At 49.2% G+C, this 14,694-nt stretch overlaps 6 protein-coding genes across 6 annotated transcripts; 2 read left to right on the top strand and 4 right to left on the bottom strand.

Annotated features, from left to right (window-relative positions):
- Positions 1-1,023: 1,023 nt before the first annotated feature.
- Positions 1,024-1,731, bottom strand: TRV_06057 (uncharacterized protein; the record flags this gene model as incomplete). Its single annotated transcript, XM_003019813.1, has 1 exon — positions 1,024-1,731. The coding sequence occupies one exon, from the start codon at positions 1,729-1,731 to the stop codon at positions 1,024-1,026; it is 708 nt and encodes a 235-aa protein (XP_003019859.1).
- A 1,002-nt stretch (positions 1,732-2,733) lies between these two features.
- Positions 2,734-5,869, bottom strand: TRV_06056 (uncharacterized protein; the record flags this gene model as incomplete). The annotated part of the gene is made up of 3 exons (XM_003019812.1): positions 2,734-3,131; positions 3,296-3,353; positions 3,395-5,869. 3 exons carry the CDS (start codon positions 5,867-5,869, stop codon positions 2,734-2,736), a joined length of 2,931 nt encoding a protein of 976 aa, XP_003019858.1.
- Positions 5,870-6,705: 836 nt separating this feature from the next.
- Positions 6,706-8,564, bottom strand: TRV_06055 (NCS1 allantoate transporter; the record flags this gene model as incomplete). The annotated part of the gene is made up of 4 exons (XM_003019811.1): positions 6,706-7,319; positions 7,372-7,647; positions 7,713-8,139; positions 8,205-8,564. The coding sequence occupies 4 exons, from the start codon at positions 8,562-8,564 to the stop codon at positions 6,706-6,708; spliced, it is 1,677 nt and encodes a 558-aa protein (XP_003019857.1).
- A 356-nt stretch (positions 8,565-8,920) lies between these two features.
- TRV_06054 (dimeric dihydrodiol dehydrogenase, putative) lies at positions 8,921-10,164 on the top strand (the record flags this gene model as incomplete). Its single annotated transcript, XM_003019810.1, has 3 exons — positions 8,921-9,352; positions 9,424-9,544; positions 9,617-10,164. 3 exons carry the CDS (start codon positions 8,921-8,923, stop codon positions 10,162-10,164), a joined length of 1,101 nt encoding a protein of 366 aa, XP_003019856.1.
- Positions 10,165-10,422: 258 nt separating this feature from the next.
- On the bottom strand, positions 10,423-11,795 carry TRV_06053 (uncharacterized protein; the record flags this gene model as incomplete). Its single annotated transcript, XM_003019809.1, has 4 exons — positions 10,423-10,589; positions 10,617-11,129; positions 11,196-11,516; positions 11,579-11,795. The coding sequence occupies 4 exons, from the start codon at positions 11,793-11,795 to the stop codon at positions 10,423-10,425; spliced, it is 1,218 nt and encodes a 405-aa protein (XP_003019855.1).
- A 278-nt stretch (positions 11,796-12,073) lies between these two features.
- TRV_06052 (uncharacterized protein) lies at positions 12,074-13,490 on the top strand (the record flags this gene model as incomplete). The annotated part of the gene is made up of 2 exons (XM_003019808.1): positions 12,074-12,506; positions 12,556-13,490. Coding segments are annotated over 2 exons (1,368 nt in total), but the record flags the coding sequence as incomplete, so codon positions are not given.
- Positions 13,491-14,694: the final 1,204 nt, after the last annotated feature.

The raw sequence follows: 14,694 nt of genomic DNA, 5'->3' as shown, positions 1-14,694 counted from the left end.
AAGTGGCATAAGCAGCTTCTCGAATGACAGAAGGTAATGCCTTTGAAGGCTAAAATACGGTTGTTGGGCTCACCCACCGAGGAGTAAAAGGTTAATCAAGCGCATTTCCACAAGTTTGAGAGATAGTCCTGAGTAGGCAACTAAGGGGAGGGGTATTCCAAGAGGATATTTTAGAATGATCGTATGAAACAATCAGGTTGAAAGGAAGAGGAGACCTGGGTATTTATCTATTGTCTTGACAACAAGACTGAGATACCAGGTTCGACCAGCTTCAGGGATAGAATTAGCCATTGGCTCTTCTACTTCGTTCTTTGCGAGGATAGCAAAGATCAACCCCTTTTTCTTCCAGATATGGCGGTAGCGCCGTATGTCACTGCATAATTATGGGCCAAACATGCAGTATTGTCCCACGTTGCAAGCCCAGCTGAGAGGTATCAAGCTTCTCTCCACGTTGTAGCTTGGGTCGCAGAGCTGGTGGCGCTTCTTTGCCAAATAGCCGCTACGTATAAGCGATCCCCAACAAGCCCAGGCGGACTGATGTATCCAAGCTGCTGGGTCTCTATGCGGCCAGAGCCGAAGGACGCCTGCGGGGATTCTCATGCTGTCCAGATGGCGGTGGAGCGCCCAAGGCCATGCATCTGGTGGATATCTTCCCCTAAGGCGGGCTCTTTGGCTCGAAACTAGCCACCTGGCTGCTCAGCTTCCAGATATTCAAGCGAGCCAAACTCGACGCTGACTCGGGAATTTAGCCGAATGGCGGTCACGTGGTGGTTGGTTTCTTGGCTCCTCGGGGCCCAAAAGGGGAAAAAGCGACGACAACGAACAAACAACAAGTCAACGTTCTATTAGAGCTACCTAAAAATATAACTTCACGACACCTGCAGCAAGCTACCAAGAAGACAAAGGAAGAGGCGAAAAAGAAAAAATAAAAAAGCAGATAGAACGCTACAAAAGAAAATAACTAACTCTTTCCCGCGATGGCAAAAGCCCGATGCCCAGGCTCAGAGTGAACCGAAGGACAGACTAGATGCTGGAGAGAGGAAGCCCAAACACCACGTCTGGTTGCAGGACTTTGACGACAGGAGCATCACACAAGCTGGCTATCCTTTGTCGGATCACTGGATAGGGGACTCCTTGGACTAAAAGGGCGATTGCAAGCGGGATTCGTGTCTGCAGGAGATGTATATCATCGAGTGAAAAGCAGTCCGTGTCATACTCCATCCGCAACACCAGTTTGTCCTCTGATACAGCACTGAACTCACAGAGTAGTCGGAATTTGGCTCCATCAGTAAAGGTGTAACATGTCTCAAACCCTGGCGCGGAGATTTCTAGCCCATTCGAATGGTCCCGGCCATGGAACGTAACGACGGTCTCGAACAAAGGATGATCTGGGGCTGACGTGCGCACTTGAAGATGCTCTAACAGCTGATCCCAGTGAATTGAATGGCCCACTGACTCTTGCACCGATTGTTGTACTGCTTTAAGATATGACTCTGCCTTGTCGGTACTTCCATCCGCCGTATATCTGATACGGATTGGTAATGGTTCCAAGAAGAGTCCAACCACATCTAGCTCATCACGCGATTTCCTGTTAATATACGGAATACCCAAGACCATGTCAGTTGAATTTATGGCATCAGGAGCCTTAGTAGGCCTTTCCAAGCAGAGTGCCACTGCGGCAATTGCCAGCTGCTGGCCTGTAATGGACGACCGGCTGATGAGGCTCTTCATTCCTTGGTATGTCACTGAAGGCACTTCGCAGAAGGCGGACTTTCCACGATACCCGCGCCTACGCCCCTCCTGTCCTAGTAAATGTGATGTCGGTGGAAGTTGGCCCAGTGTTTCTGACCAGAAAGTTAGATCACAGTCGCTAGGTACACTCCCCCAGGTCGTGGTGTTCATATAAGTCATTGAGACCGGAAGCAGAGGCTCCCCATGGTATCTTTGAGATATCTCTCTCAGCAACGTCTGAAGTGTTGTCAAATCGGCGACAATATGGCTAACGGTTAAGATAAATTGGGACTTAGAAATCACAACCCTAATGGGAGCCGTCCTTGCCAATGCAAACGGCCGATTAATCTCTATCCATGGGTTGATAGTGCTGTTGACCAGCCGCACTCGGGGTGGTAGTGGACTATACTGCCGTACAGCGGATCCTGTTGCTCGAGAGTATATATAGCGCGACCGCAGAATCCGGTGGCGAGCCATCACATCGTTGCAAGCATCGGCTAGACGCACCCGATTAATGACCTTGCTATCCATCTTAGCAATAAAGTTGACATTGAAACTGGATGTACACTCGTTCACTTGGCACTTATGCCACCATTCTAACTCCATTGGAGATAGCTTTGATTCCCCAAGAACCATTTCGTCTCGCCTGAGGAGCTGCAGCCCAGGGCCATTTTTCTCGATAGCCCCTGCTAGCTGTTCAATGCGATCGTGCTGCACTACTAGGCGGAGCGGAATCTGTTGGCCTAGAACCTGACTTATGCGAATTTTGAGCTGCAGCTGCAGAAGCGAATGCCCTCCTAGCTCGTGAAAGCTGGAATGTGTGTTGAGTGAAACCTGAGGCTCGAGTCGGAGAACGTAACGAAATGCCTCGCCAATTAACTCCTCCAGGCACCCTCGTAACGGCCGTCCTGTGGGTGTAGAAGCCTGAAGGCTCATCTTGGCCAGGGCTATGTAGTCCCGCTTGCCTGCCTTTGTTGTTGGAAATTCTCTCAAGGCAAATATTTAGCGAGGGTTTGCATAAGGAGGAAGAACCTGTGATATTCTCGCTGCAAAAGCACTCACATCAGCTGTGGATGGAAGAATAGCTGCAACAAGGTGGTTGCCCTGCCTAGCCACAGCCACAGCTGTCACTTCCGATGAGGCACGAACCATCCGAGTTTCCAGGTCGTCCAAGTCAAGGCGGAATCCTCGGAGTTTAATCTGACGGTCATTTCTGCCTAAGCAAACAACGTCGCCATTGCTAGACCAGTATCCTCGGTCTCCTGTTTTGTACATTCGTTCTCCAATGCGGCGTATGGGATCAGCAATGAACCGTTCCTCAGTCTCCTTAGGCATTCCAATATAATGACGAGCAACCTGCACACCAGCGATGTATATCTCGCCAATCACGCCAGGGGGTACTAGTACGGTGTCGATTCATTATATATAACCGTGTGGAGGGGTTTGGGGGCCCAATTGTTACCGCTTGACTCGGGTACAAGCGTTTTATGGTTGCGCCGCATGTGCCCTCAGTTGGCCCATACATGTTATAAAGCGCTTTCTCCTGGGACCAACGATCACATACAGCCTGTGGAACCGGCTCCCCCACGAGATAAACCTAGATAAATACCTTCATTAGAAAACTTTGCTTCCGGGTACGGAGATCTTTTGAAGATACACTTACGGAACTCAATCGATCATAGTGCGCAGGGTTTAAGACACGCGCCATTGAAGGGGTCAAGATGGCAGAATCGACATCGCTGAGATGTGCAAAAGGATCCCCTCCGCTTTGCAAAACGAGGGTAGCGCCGTAACAAATTGTGGAGAATATTTCGTGGATACTGCCGTCAAAAGCTACCGACATTATCTGAGCGACGCGGTGCCCTGGCTGTGCGAATAGCCGCACTTCTAGATCCCGTTGGAATGCCACAAGGCCCTCATGGCTGCACATCACTCCCTTAGGCTTTCCAGTAGAGCCAGAGGTGAAGCATAGATAGGCATTGGCTTCTGGATGAGGTGAACGACGATGAGGTAGAGGAACCTCGTCCCTGGTTACCAATTCATCGGTAACAAGCAGAGTTTTGCAGGCTGCCGGACAAACTCCCTTGTTGGTCTCTGAGGGAATAAGGAATATGTTTGCTCCGGAAGCTGAAAATATGATATCTCGAGCTTCCTGGGGAAGTCCGCCATCCACTGCGCAATAGACACCCCCTGCCTTCAGGATTCCCATCATCCCAACTATCCAGTTAGAGGAGCGGTCTGCATGGGCACAAACCACATCACCTGGAGATAAATATTCTCTCAATATGCTTGCTACCCGGCTGGACTGTGCATCAAACTGCCCATATGTCATCTCGAGGCTGCCCTTCTGGATGGCGATTGCATCAGGGTCCTTGGAAGCGGCTGACTCGAATAATGTTACCAGGTCGTCTTGGACTGCCATAGTGGTTGTGAGGGTGGAGTGGCAGTTCCCAAAGTTCATCAGTGTCTCGAGATCAGCGCATCCCAGAAGTCCTTGCAGACACTCTTTTATAGACCGATGAGGTATTAAAAGGAGCTGCATTGCGCGTTGGTAGTGACGTCCAACGCCCCCTATATCCCGCCGGCTATATTTTGAGGTGTGATAAACAAATCTTGCTCCACCATTTGGCTGCACGTTGATACTAAGCGGCACATCTGTCGTCTGGCGTGTGTATGGAGCTTCTATTGGTAGTATTCCCCCTGGACATTCCGGTTCCGGTACTTGTAAGGCCATTGCAGTTGCGAAGTTTCGGGTATAGCCATTGTCAGGTGTGGTCCATTGGTACTCGGCCAACTCCATTATCTGGGTAAAGACGGCCTTCAGGAACTGTTCGACAGATAAATCTCGGTCAACCTTGACACAGAGTGGTAACGTGTTGACCAACGGACCTATTACTTCATCAACCCCTTCTAGCGGGAGGTTTCTTCCCGCCAGTACCGCTCCAAAAACGACGCTGTCTGAGTCAGTATAACAGCTTAGGACTACCGCCCATGCTGCATAGTAGAATGCGGCTGGTGTGATTCCCAGGTTTCTGACGAGCCCCTGCAGTTGTGTTCCCGGAATATTGCTTATGACATGAATCTCTTCGCTTTCTATGACAGAACAGGAAGTATCTCCTTTACTTGGAGGCGCTGGAAGCAGCAAGTCTCCTTGTGATTGTTCAAGCTGAGGAGCCTGTCTTCTCCAGTATGCATCTCCTTCCTCCTTGTGCTGTTGACGCCATAATCCAGTTTGTCTATCAACCTGTTTGAATGATGGACCAGGGCTTGGGCGGGCAGATAATCCTGCAACAATGCGGCGGACTTTGCAGAATAAAAGCATAGCTGAGTAACCATCAATGAGTGCATGGTGAACCGCCCAAATTATCGTGCTCTTGCTGGATGCGGAGTCTCTTCCTGGAAAGTGAACCACTTTAAATGAAGATGAGAACGATGAGGGAAGGCCCATGGTTTGCAAATGCTTCTGATACTCCAATTCTGAATCGACTGTGACCTCCATCCAGGAAAACTGGCCCTGACCCGGAATATCCGATTCACCGCCCATGGCTGGTATCTGGAAAATTGGCTCCGCTTCTATCACCGACTTCCATGCTTCCTTCATCTGTGGGATCATGCTTGCAAGAAACGTTTCATAGTGATAAATTATATTGGTCCCAGGGTTCTTCAGTGAGCCGTGAAGGAGAGAGGCTTGCATTTCACTGAGTCCTTCCGTGGCATGTTCATCGAGGGTCGGCTCTTGCATTGTTAGAGCAGTGTTGATAGTGTTGTCCTTTTCCTTCTCCGCTAACATCTCTACCGCCGGAACCGGGGTTGTAGCTCGTGGGGAAGACTCGATGGAAGACAGTGATGCTGGTGAATCATCTTCGCTATCGTCAGAGAAGCACGGAGTTCTCACTTGACGGTAATCAGGTTTAGAACACGGTTTGAATTGTTCAAATAGGTCGTTCAAGTTATTGCACGAAAGAACCTGGGCCACGGATAACGATACCCCATGCTGCCGGCAACGTGTTACCAGTTCAACAGCATTGAGAGAATTTCCTCCATTCTTGATAAACCCGGATCCAAGCTCCAGGTCTTCAGTGCCAACCTCCAGGACTGCTGCCACCTGCTCCAACAGCAATTGTGGAAATAGGCTCATCACGATTAACGGTATTTCTTGAGTGTTTGACTGCAGGCCACAGAGTGTACCATTTGTCCGCCATATATAGGCAAAACTTGGCCACCTGCTTACTGAACGTGGTGTTCTAACTCCGCAGGATTATCTAGAATGGTCGCTCGGTAGCCGATGTTTACGCGGCTCACACACCGGGCCTGTTGATGAGTAGTCAAGGGGGCGGGGGCTTGACAAAGAGCTTACCCTACTATTCATTTATATGCCAGTATTATGTATGATTACGCCCCATTGCTTCCGTTACACGTCAATATTTATGTCACGCATAGCCGAAAGATATTCTTTGATGTCTTCAAACAGAATATGAGGCTTCCTTACTAAAAGCGGTCTACACAACCAAAATCGTTATCTATGGGGTATCAAAGGCACCACCTAGGTTGAACTCTACCGGGTTAATTTTTTCATTGAAATATCTTACTATTGCCCACGGTTTTCAGTAAGCTTCTCGGCATTTGTTTTGTTTAAAGCAATGATACAGGTCCCGATCTTAGTGCATGACTTGTTGACCGGAAGGATTTCCGTATGAATGTTTCCATAATCCTGCTAACCCTTCTATTGCTAAGTTCGAGCCGCCTTCTCTCCCGGCTCAGCCTTCGGTCACCGTGAATATACAGAGCAAAGTGTTGCTTGTTAACGGAGCATCCAATCTTGCACTCACATTTGCTGAATGAAAACGAGGGGCATGCTGTTAAAGCTATTGCAAATTTACACTTTCGCATTATTTGCAGATTTTGTTTGATTTTTTATGGACAACATATATACAGTCTGTTTCAGACCCAAACACAAATATGGGGGTTATCTATCTAAACCTTTTCAGGCCCATTTCCGGAACCCTGGGCGGAATTACCATCGCTATCATCGGCCCCTCCCGATGGGCTAACTCCTATTTTTGTTGCTTCTGTTGGCGTAAACGTTCCAAATATATCATCTTTGTCAATATCCCCAATTCCTGGTGGTGGAAATACCATATTAATGACAGTATGGACTGCCATTGATGCCAAAAGCCCATAGGGAAAACCGAGTGCATACAGGCGATCAACTCCGACGGGCATCATGATGGTAGGGTTTATGCTATGTATGAATCCTGGAAGCAATGGAACCCATCCTACCAACCAAGGGATGGCACTCCTCCAGTTAACTCCGGAGGTATAGTAGTATATCCCATCGGGTCTAGAGTGGTAGAGATCTGAGAGTTTGAGACGCCGCTGTCGAACAATCCAGTAATCGCTGATGTGGATTCCGCAAAGGGGGGCCATGAAAATTGAGAATGAGGATATGACGCTGACGAACGTTTTTGCAGAAGCAAGCAACTCCCAGGGGCAGAGTGCCATCCCAAGAATAAGTCCAACATAACATCCGCGACGGATATTGATATATCTTGGCAATAACCCGGAGAGATCCATACCAACCGAATACCCTAGATTCATTATGTCAGAAAGCATCAGGTTTATGGCTTGGGCAGAATTTACCGTTATCAACAACTGTTAAGGCCAGTTGGGAGCTGACCAGTCCGAGGCCAGCAAAAAAGGCCGCTGCTCGCGACGTTGAGCTATAATCCCTTTGCAACCACATTGCGAGGATGGTAGGAGGGTTCCACAGAGGCTCCCCATATATCTTCTGCGTCGCAGATGATGTCAGGCACCCGAAGAGCGGCATGACAGACCCAATTATGATGAATGTGAACCATTGGCCGAAAACTTGATCGCTAGGCTTTCGCGCAAACCGTGAGAAATCCATCTGGCTAGCTGTATATCAAGTCAGCTTGTTGTGCAGCTAAATCGCGGGAATACACTCTAAGGATTTTGCCTACTAAGTGCAATCGAAACCGTCCCTACTACCGTTGTAGTCCCTTGAAGAATGCCAAACCCCAGGGCAGAACTGCCTTGGAGATCTGAAGCTTGGTGAATCAAGTCCCCAGCTCCCTTGGCGTAAGTCAAGGACCATATCATGATTCCCAGCAGTGAAGCAAAAGATATTACATTCATCCCTATCATCAGCTTTTCACTCCTTTCGGGCCGACGATAAAGCATTGGGATCGATATAATATTAAATAACGCCCATCCGATTATTTGCTGGGTGGTTACATGTGCAGACTCCGGGAGAGTATTTTGCAAGTTGTTGAATGAAGGAAATATGGCCGCCAGAATGGCTGACACACAAAGGCCGCCGGTGTATGATTGGAAGGCGAAACCAACGATCGTGAGCCCGATACGTATCACGGTTGGGACAATGGCGCCCTGGGTAATGGGACGGCAAGTTAGATTAATGCATGAATTGAAACTGCCAACCTCATCCTACTTACAAAAATACCCCAGATGACCCTTGAATAGACAGGGAATCCAATGTGCCACTCTGCCCCGATATATCCTATCATCACAGCCACGATTGCTGCAATGATTCTCCCCAATATGACCGCTATCATGGTCTGCCATACGGAGAGCGACGATGCAACAAGGGCAGCGCCAAGCTGCCAGTTGGTGAGACTGAGCTGCCAAACCGACCACCATCCAACAAAGGTCAAAGTCGACCAGGTGCGACGGGAGGGTGGCAGAGGGCGAATATCGTCATTTATCCAAACAGAGACAGCTTCATTGTTCTCAGAGGAAAGTGTCACTGCACGATGGAGGCGGCGCAACATGGTGCCTTGGGATGTTGCTTTCATTGTGCTCGAGGCCAGGGATGGGGGAAAAAAATGCACTGCCGTGACTTTGACAAAACCGATCGCCTGCTATACCCAAAAGCCGACGAGTGACACAAAAATTACTCCATTTAGAAAAAGGAAAGGGGATTGAATCTATAAAAAACGCAAGAAATAAACGTGGCGAGGTTCAGGTGCGAGGCTGATACTCCGTTGCTTCTTCGGTGCCCGAAGATTCTGGCCGGTGACTCGACGGCAACCAAAACCAAACGCAGTTCGATAACTATTATAGACGGCCCAAATGCCATGTTAGTTACTCAAGAAGGTCCGTTGGTCAACATAGTTTTTCTAGCAATTTTGTGGAACATACATCGCTCACCATGACAAGTCGTATCCGTCTCGGAATCGTTGGTCTGTCGGCAGATCCCAGTCATTGCACCAATTTCATCCACAAACTACCCCTAACAACGACTTCATTGAGCAAAGACTATGAAATCGTTGCGTTGTCGATGTCCTCGCCAGAAAAGGCCATGGCAGCTGCTGCCGCCCATGGCCTGCCGCGGGAGAAGGGTTACCATAAGGTTGACGACCTAGCCAGAGATCCCGACGTTGACTTGGTCGTTATCTCGGTGAAGGTCCCTCGTCGTACTGAGTTAGCGATGGCTGCTATTAATGCAGGCAAGGATATATACGTCGAATGGCCCTTTGCGTCCAACTTGGCGGAGGCTGAAGCGTTGGCCAAACGAGCCCGCGAGCAGCAGATCAAGAGCATGGTCGGCCTTCAAACGAGGCTTGCTCCTCAGGTTCTGAAGGTAAGTTTATGGGCTCTACCATTGGAATTATTGTACTAGATAACCCTCTCTAACGGTCAAGGCGACTTTAGATGAAAGAAATCATTCAGACGGGGGCCCTAGGGCGGATCTTGGCTACCAACCTGGTGGTGACTGATGACCTTTTCCTAAAGTTCCACGCCGACAAGAGGCATTCCCATGATAAAGAAAATGGTAACCTCCCCAATTCCAACGGCCAGAGTTCGGTGTGACAAAAGGAACGACAGACTAACAGGTCATTCTCAGGTGCAAACATCGTGACCATTGCCGGTGGCCATCTCATCGACACCATGGTATTCCTCCTTGGCGAATTTACCACTTTAAATGCCCAAACCAGTATGCAATTTCCGAAACCAGTTCTCAAAGATGCCCAAGGCAACCCAAAGACAGGTCAATTCAATGATGCCCCGGACACGTTCACCCTCCATGGTAAAATGGGAGACCAAAACATTCCAACGTCAATATGCATGTACTCACACCCACCAACCAGCCCGAATTTGTTCCAGTGGATTGTTACCGGAGAAAAAGGATCTCTAAAGATGGAAGGTCCTAGTTTGATGATTCATGCTATTCCGCCTTGCTTGTTTGAGACTGATTCCGGGGAGGGGCCAGTTCACTGGAAGGAGATCACCCTGGAAAACACTGGATCTCAAGGAGCAGAGTACCAAGCGTGGCTAGATAACGACAGGTCTCGGATCGTAACACTCGATGATGCTGTGATTCGATACCGCATGATTGATGCCATATTCAGGAGTTCCGAGACGGGGGAGTCTACATCATACAGCTATAAATAGGACTTAGGTAGCATTAGACGGTAGATATGTTAGATATGTGTGAGGTTCAGAATATATATATCAAACACACAGAATTCTCTTGGTTTATTAACTATTAGTCGAGACTATGTTACGGCCAAAAGTAGTTTGACTCAGCTTAATACTACTAATTCATCTTGAATAATTCGGACGTGCAAAAGAAAGTTCAGGAATAGAGATCTATTTTACTAGTTGTGAGCAATGAGGTTGATAATTCCAGGACATCACTTGGTGGCCACATCATCTTTGACAGATGGTCCCAGGTCTCAGATCAATAGCCGACGGCCAAGCGCCTGGCAGCGGAGCAATCCTTGCGATCTCCCAGCCAGATGAAGAAGCTAATCTTCTCCAATCACTTTCGGTACGTTCCTGGCCATGTTCAGCAGTAACCATCACATTGATATCCCCTATTCTAGACATCCGACTGCACCTACCATCGGCCAGCACCGATTCCAGCACCACCAGCCGGCTTACCGGACCTTTGATGATGCTTTTACGGATATTTTCAAGAATCTTTCGGGCCTGTTCGTCGTTCCAGTCATGCAAACACCAGCGCATAACATATGCTTCCGCGGGCACCACTTCAGTCAAGAAGTCGCCTGCAATAAGATTTTCGGAAGAGATGCGTGAGCCAACGTCTGCATACTTTCCGGCCGGTGAGTGGAATGCCTCTTGGAGGAAAGGTAGTACCCTAGGTGTATCAAAGACGCCGCCTCGGATATCAGGAAATGCTCGAAGTAGCGCGGCAATGAGGGAGCCGTCGCCACCTCCGAGGTCAATTAGGGTAGTTCCCGCTAGCTCGCCCCATGGGTATGCGGAGACCATGCCAGGGGTCTGCGCCATGGCCGTCGCTCCCATACACTCCCGTAGGCGAACCATTGTCCCATTGCTCTCGAGAAAGCTGAACATACTTTCATCCGTATCATAATGGATCTGCGCCGGAGAACCTATTCCATATTAGCGCAATGAACATTGATGAAATTTGTTCGGTCATCTAAAGAGCGGTTACTCACGAGCAGCCTCCTCATCCAGCGACTGGGGAAGTCCCCGTGCCATCTCGTAGAACTCATGGCCACAAACACTAGCCCAGCGTTGCCATTGCGTCCAATGTGATTGTTGCAACATCTCCGATGCCTCGTTGTTCCGCACAGTGTCGGTGGCCGAATCATAGTGAAAAATGCCGTTGTTAGCTAGGAGACGAAGTATCTGGCGAAGCCGATCCGGCCGAGCCTTGCTAGCTGTAGCCAGCTGCTCCAATTTCAGAGACCCATCAGAGAGGTGGTCAGCAATCCGCAACTTTACAGCTCCAGCCAGGCATTGGGTATTTTGGTACTCTATTTGTCCGTTTAGTCTTCTGGGGAGTTCCTGGTCGAAAGGGGTCGAAGCCTCGGCTTACCGAACAAATGATCAGCGAGTGCCAAATGGGCAGGTTCAAGGGTCTGAATGACCTTATTTGCTAAGTCAATGATATTGTTTGCTGCTGATGTCACTCTTATATCACCCCCTTGGTCAACTCTTCGAAGTGAAGCGAGTAATGCAGCGTTGTCAGGCTGGTCGAATTCCCTGAGCACTGTGCGGAGGGCAGCCTCGATCGTCGTCAGCGACTGCAACATCGTGAATGATAATACCAAACGGTCACAATATGTTGCTTTGGATAGTAAATAGCGACCGGAAACATCATGGATAAAACTGTGGACAAGCTCCTTAATTAGAGTAGCCTCGGGAGTTGTTGCCGGCCGCCGCCAGGTCAGCCCGGCAGCCGAGAATATGGTATATTCAACCCGCGCAAGTTTGGGGGTCTAAACCAACATATTATCATTATCTGTTTCTTTGCTTGATTCTATGGAATAATTTTCCATGGGTATTAGGAGCCATAAGTCGTCTTACAGCCATGGACAATTCTTGCGACGAACGAGCACCGTTGCTCTCTCAGGCCGAGTCAGACCTCCACCCGCATATTTCACATCCTCAAGAAGATGATACCCAAAATGAGTATACTGTGTCCTATCGAGTTCTACCGATATCATTATTTGCGTCTTTGGGAATGGCAGCCACGATAGCGACAACTATATATGCCTACGCGAATCTGCTGTGCGCTGATCCGAAAGCCTGCAAAGATGGCGAGCAAAGTGCATATGCTGCAGTGGTAGCAATCGCCAATGGAATCGCACATACAGTAGCGATCCTGATCTTAGGGCCACTGGAGCATCTAGTGAAGACGCAGCTGAAAGCAGGCCTAGCTTTATGGATCGTATGCCGAGCTGCGAGTGTCCTGTGCCTGGTTATTGGCGGTGATTCCTCCTCCCCATACCTTCAAATAGAAAGTAGGACGAAAACACCGGAATCAAAGCTGACTGTCTTGAACAAAACTAGTGGCACTTCGAAGCGTTCCAATTGCTGTATCAGGGCGGCTCTTTGAAGGCATCGCATCGGACAATCTTCTTCATTTTAACCTCAACACGATCTATGTGTCTACTGCTTCGCCGTCAGCACCAGAGACATCTCGCCTTATTGCGGCATCATTAGCCTTATATATGGTAGGAACAGCCGTGGGGCCTATGGCTGTTACTGTCTTTCAAAACTATACTGCCAGTTTCACCACAGCAGTGGCGATATTTGCTGTCGCTATGGTATACCTGATGGTGTTCGTACCGAATCCCACGGCAAAGCATGTATCATCCGGGCCAGAAGATGCAGAGTCCATCCAGGAAAGGGTATCAGACAAGTCAAGGTTGATGGTTCTGCTGTCACCATTACAACCATTCTATGATAACCCGCTGGTCATCCCCTATGGCCTATCGTTGCTGTTGTACACAGCCGTTCAAGGCCATCTTTTCCCTGTGATCATGGTTTTCGCCTCTATCCGCTTTCACTTTGCCAGCCTGGAGAATGGTCTCCTAGTCTCTGTTGCAGCAGCTTGCGCCGCACTCCAAATACTGGTGAAAGTGTACATCGCGCCGGGAATTGCCAGACTGCTGGGGCGTCAGTCGGCCACTACAAGCGACAATGCCAACCGAAACACGGTTGTAGCAGCTGTCTGCATTCAAATGACGGCCCTGGTAGCTATGACTCGAGTAACCAGTGCTGTCCAGCTGTATCTGGCGGTTGCAATCTCGGCTGCCGGGCTTGCGGTGCCGGCGTTTTTCAAGAGCCACTTCGTCTCGTTCATGCCGAACGCCTCCCAAGCCATCTCGGCTCTAACGTTCATGGAGAGTATCGGAGGGCTAGCCTCCCCTTTCTTCCTAGGCTCGTGGCAGGCTGTTTTCCCGGGTCAATCAGTGTTTTTCTTCGCAGTTGGTCTTTTGGTGGTCTGTCTGTGTCTGTTCCTGGCGGCGGAATTTCTCGTTCTCTCCAAGAATCGTAGCTGGCTACAGAGCAGAAAAGCACTGAATGACTTAACGCCGTGCTAGCCTGTACGGAGTATCCGTGGACATCCAAACGTTTGTATTCCTCTGTTGTCTAAATACTTTATTAGTTCAGGGGTTTCTTTTTTTTATTTGTTTTCGATCCGAGATCGGAAGTTGACGCCCTTTGGCCGCAGCTTCGAGAGTCTTCAATCCCGCGATATTCAACCATTTCTGGATTGCTATTCGAGTACTCCGTAGTTGAGCAGCATTCATACTATATTCTTGTGGTTGTACGGAGTACAGGAAATGAATTGTTCATTCAAAGGAGCAAGCGAATGTCAGAGCTCTCCTCCGTATGCTGAAACCATTGGCAGTGACCAGGAAGTTGATTAGACCAAGGCCAAGGCTGCAAATCTCTGTATTTAATGAACCATATATAATAGCTACCAGTTTCAAGGGTTGAACTATTATTATTGGCAACAATATTGGCTAATCGAAATACGTCGAGTGGCGTTTGAACTACCCAGAGCAAACAGACAGCATCTCAAAATGCTGCACTGAGTACCCGGTAGAGTGGCAGATAAGTGGTTCGGACACTTCAGCAACCCCCCTAGCAGGATCTTCTGCGTCACAGCCCACTTAGTTCCCTGTTGCTAACGGTGTGCTTGTTGACTAGTAGTGGTCAGAGCCACCCAGGGAGGAGCATCCTCTCGAGAGAAGAGCCCCTGTTCACACCTGCATATCCCGCAAACATTGGCGTATGCAGCCCGGGAGCTTTGTAACAATGTAGAGTGAGCAGGAGGTTTTGTCAAACCCTCCCCCTTGCCTGGCTCAATTATTACTTCCACACAGCATACTCGGCTCCGAGCCCTGTCTCTTGCATATTTGCAACTGGTCGAACACAGCATCCCTCTTAGCTCTTCTTCCCTCCCGCCGCTTCGTGTGTATCCCACCTGCAGATTGGGATCAAAGCGCAATATGACGTATTTTGGTAGCTCGAACACTGTGATCCGAACATCACCCTGAGCTCGCTTTGCCTTGGAGACGGCAAGTCGGCTACCCCGAGCTACCTCTGGCGCCCGCGAGGCCACTATGCGATCTTTCGTATCTCGAGGTACTTCGCGGTGGATCCGGAGCTTCACCGTCGAAAATCTCTGGCGGCCGG

Source organism: Trichophyton verrucosum (genome assembly GCF_000151505.1).
Source record: "Trichophyton verrucosum HKI 0517 chromosome Unknown contig00668_1.f1.exp, whole genome shotgun sequence".
In the NCBI taxonomy this organism is placed as follows: Eukaryota; Fungi; Ascomycota; class Eurotiomycetes; order Onygenales; family Arthrodermataceae; genus Trichophyton; species Trichophyton verrucosum.
This window is presented reverse-complemented; position numbering and strand designations above follow the sequence as displayed.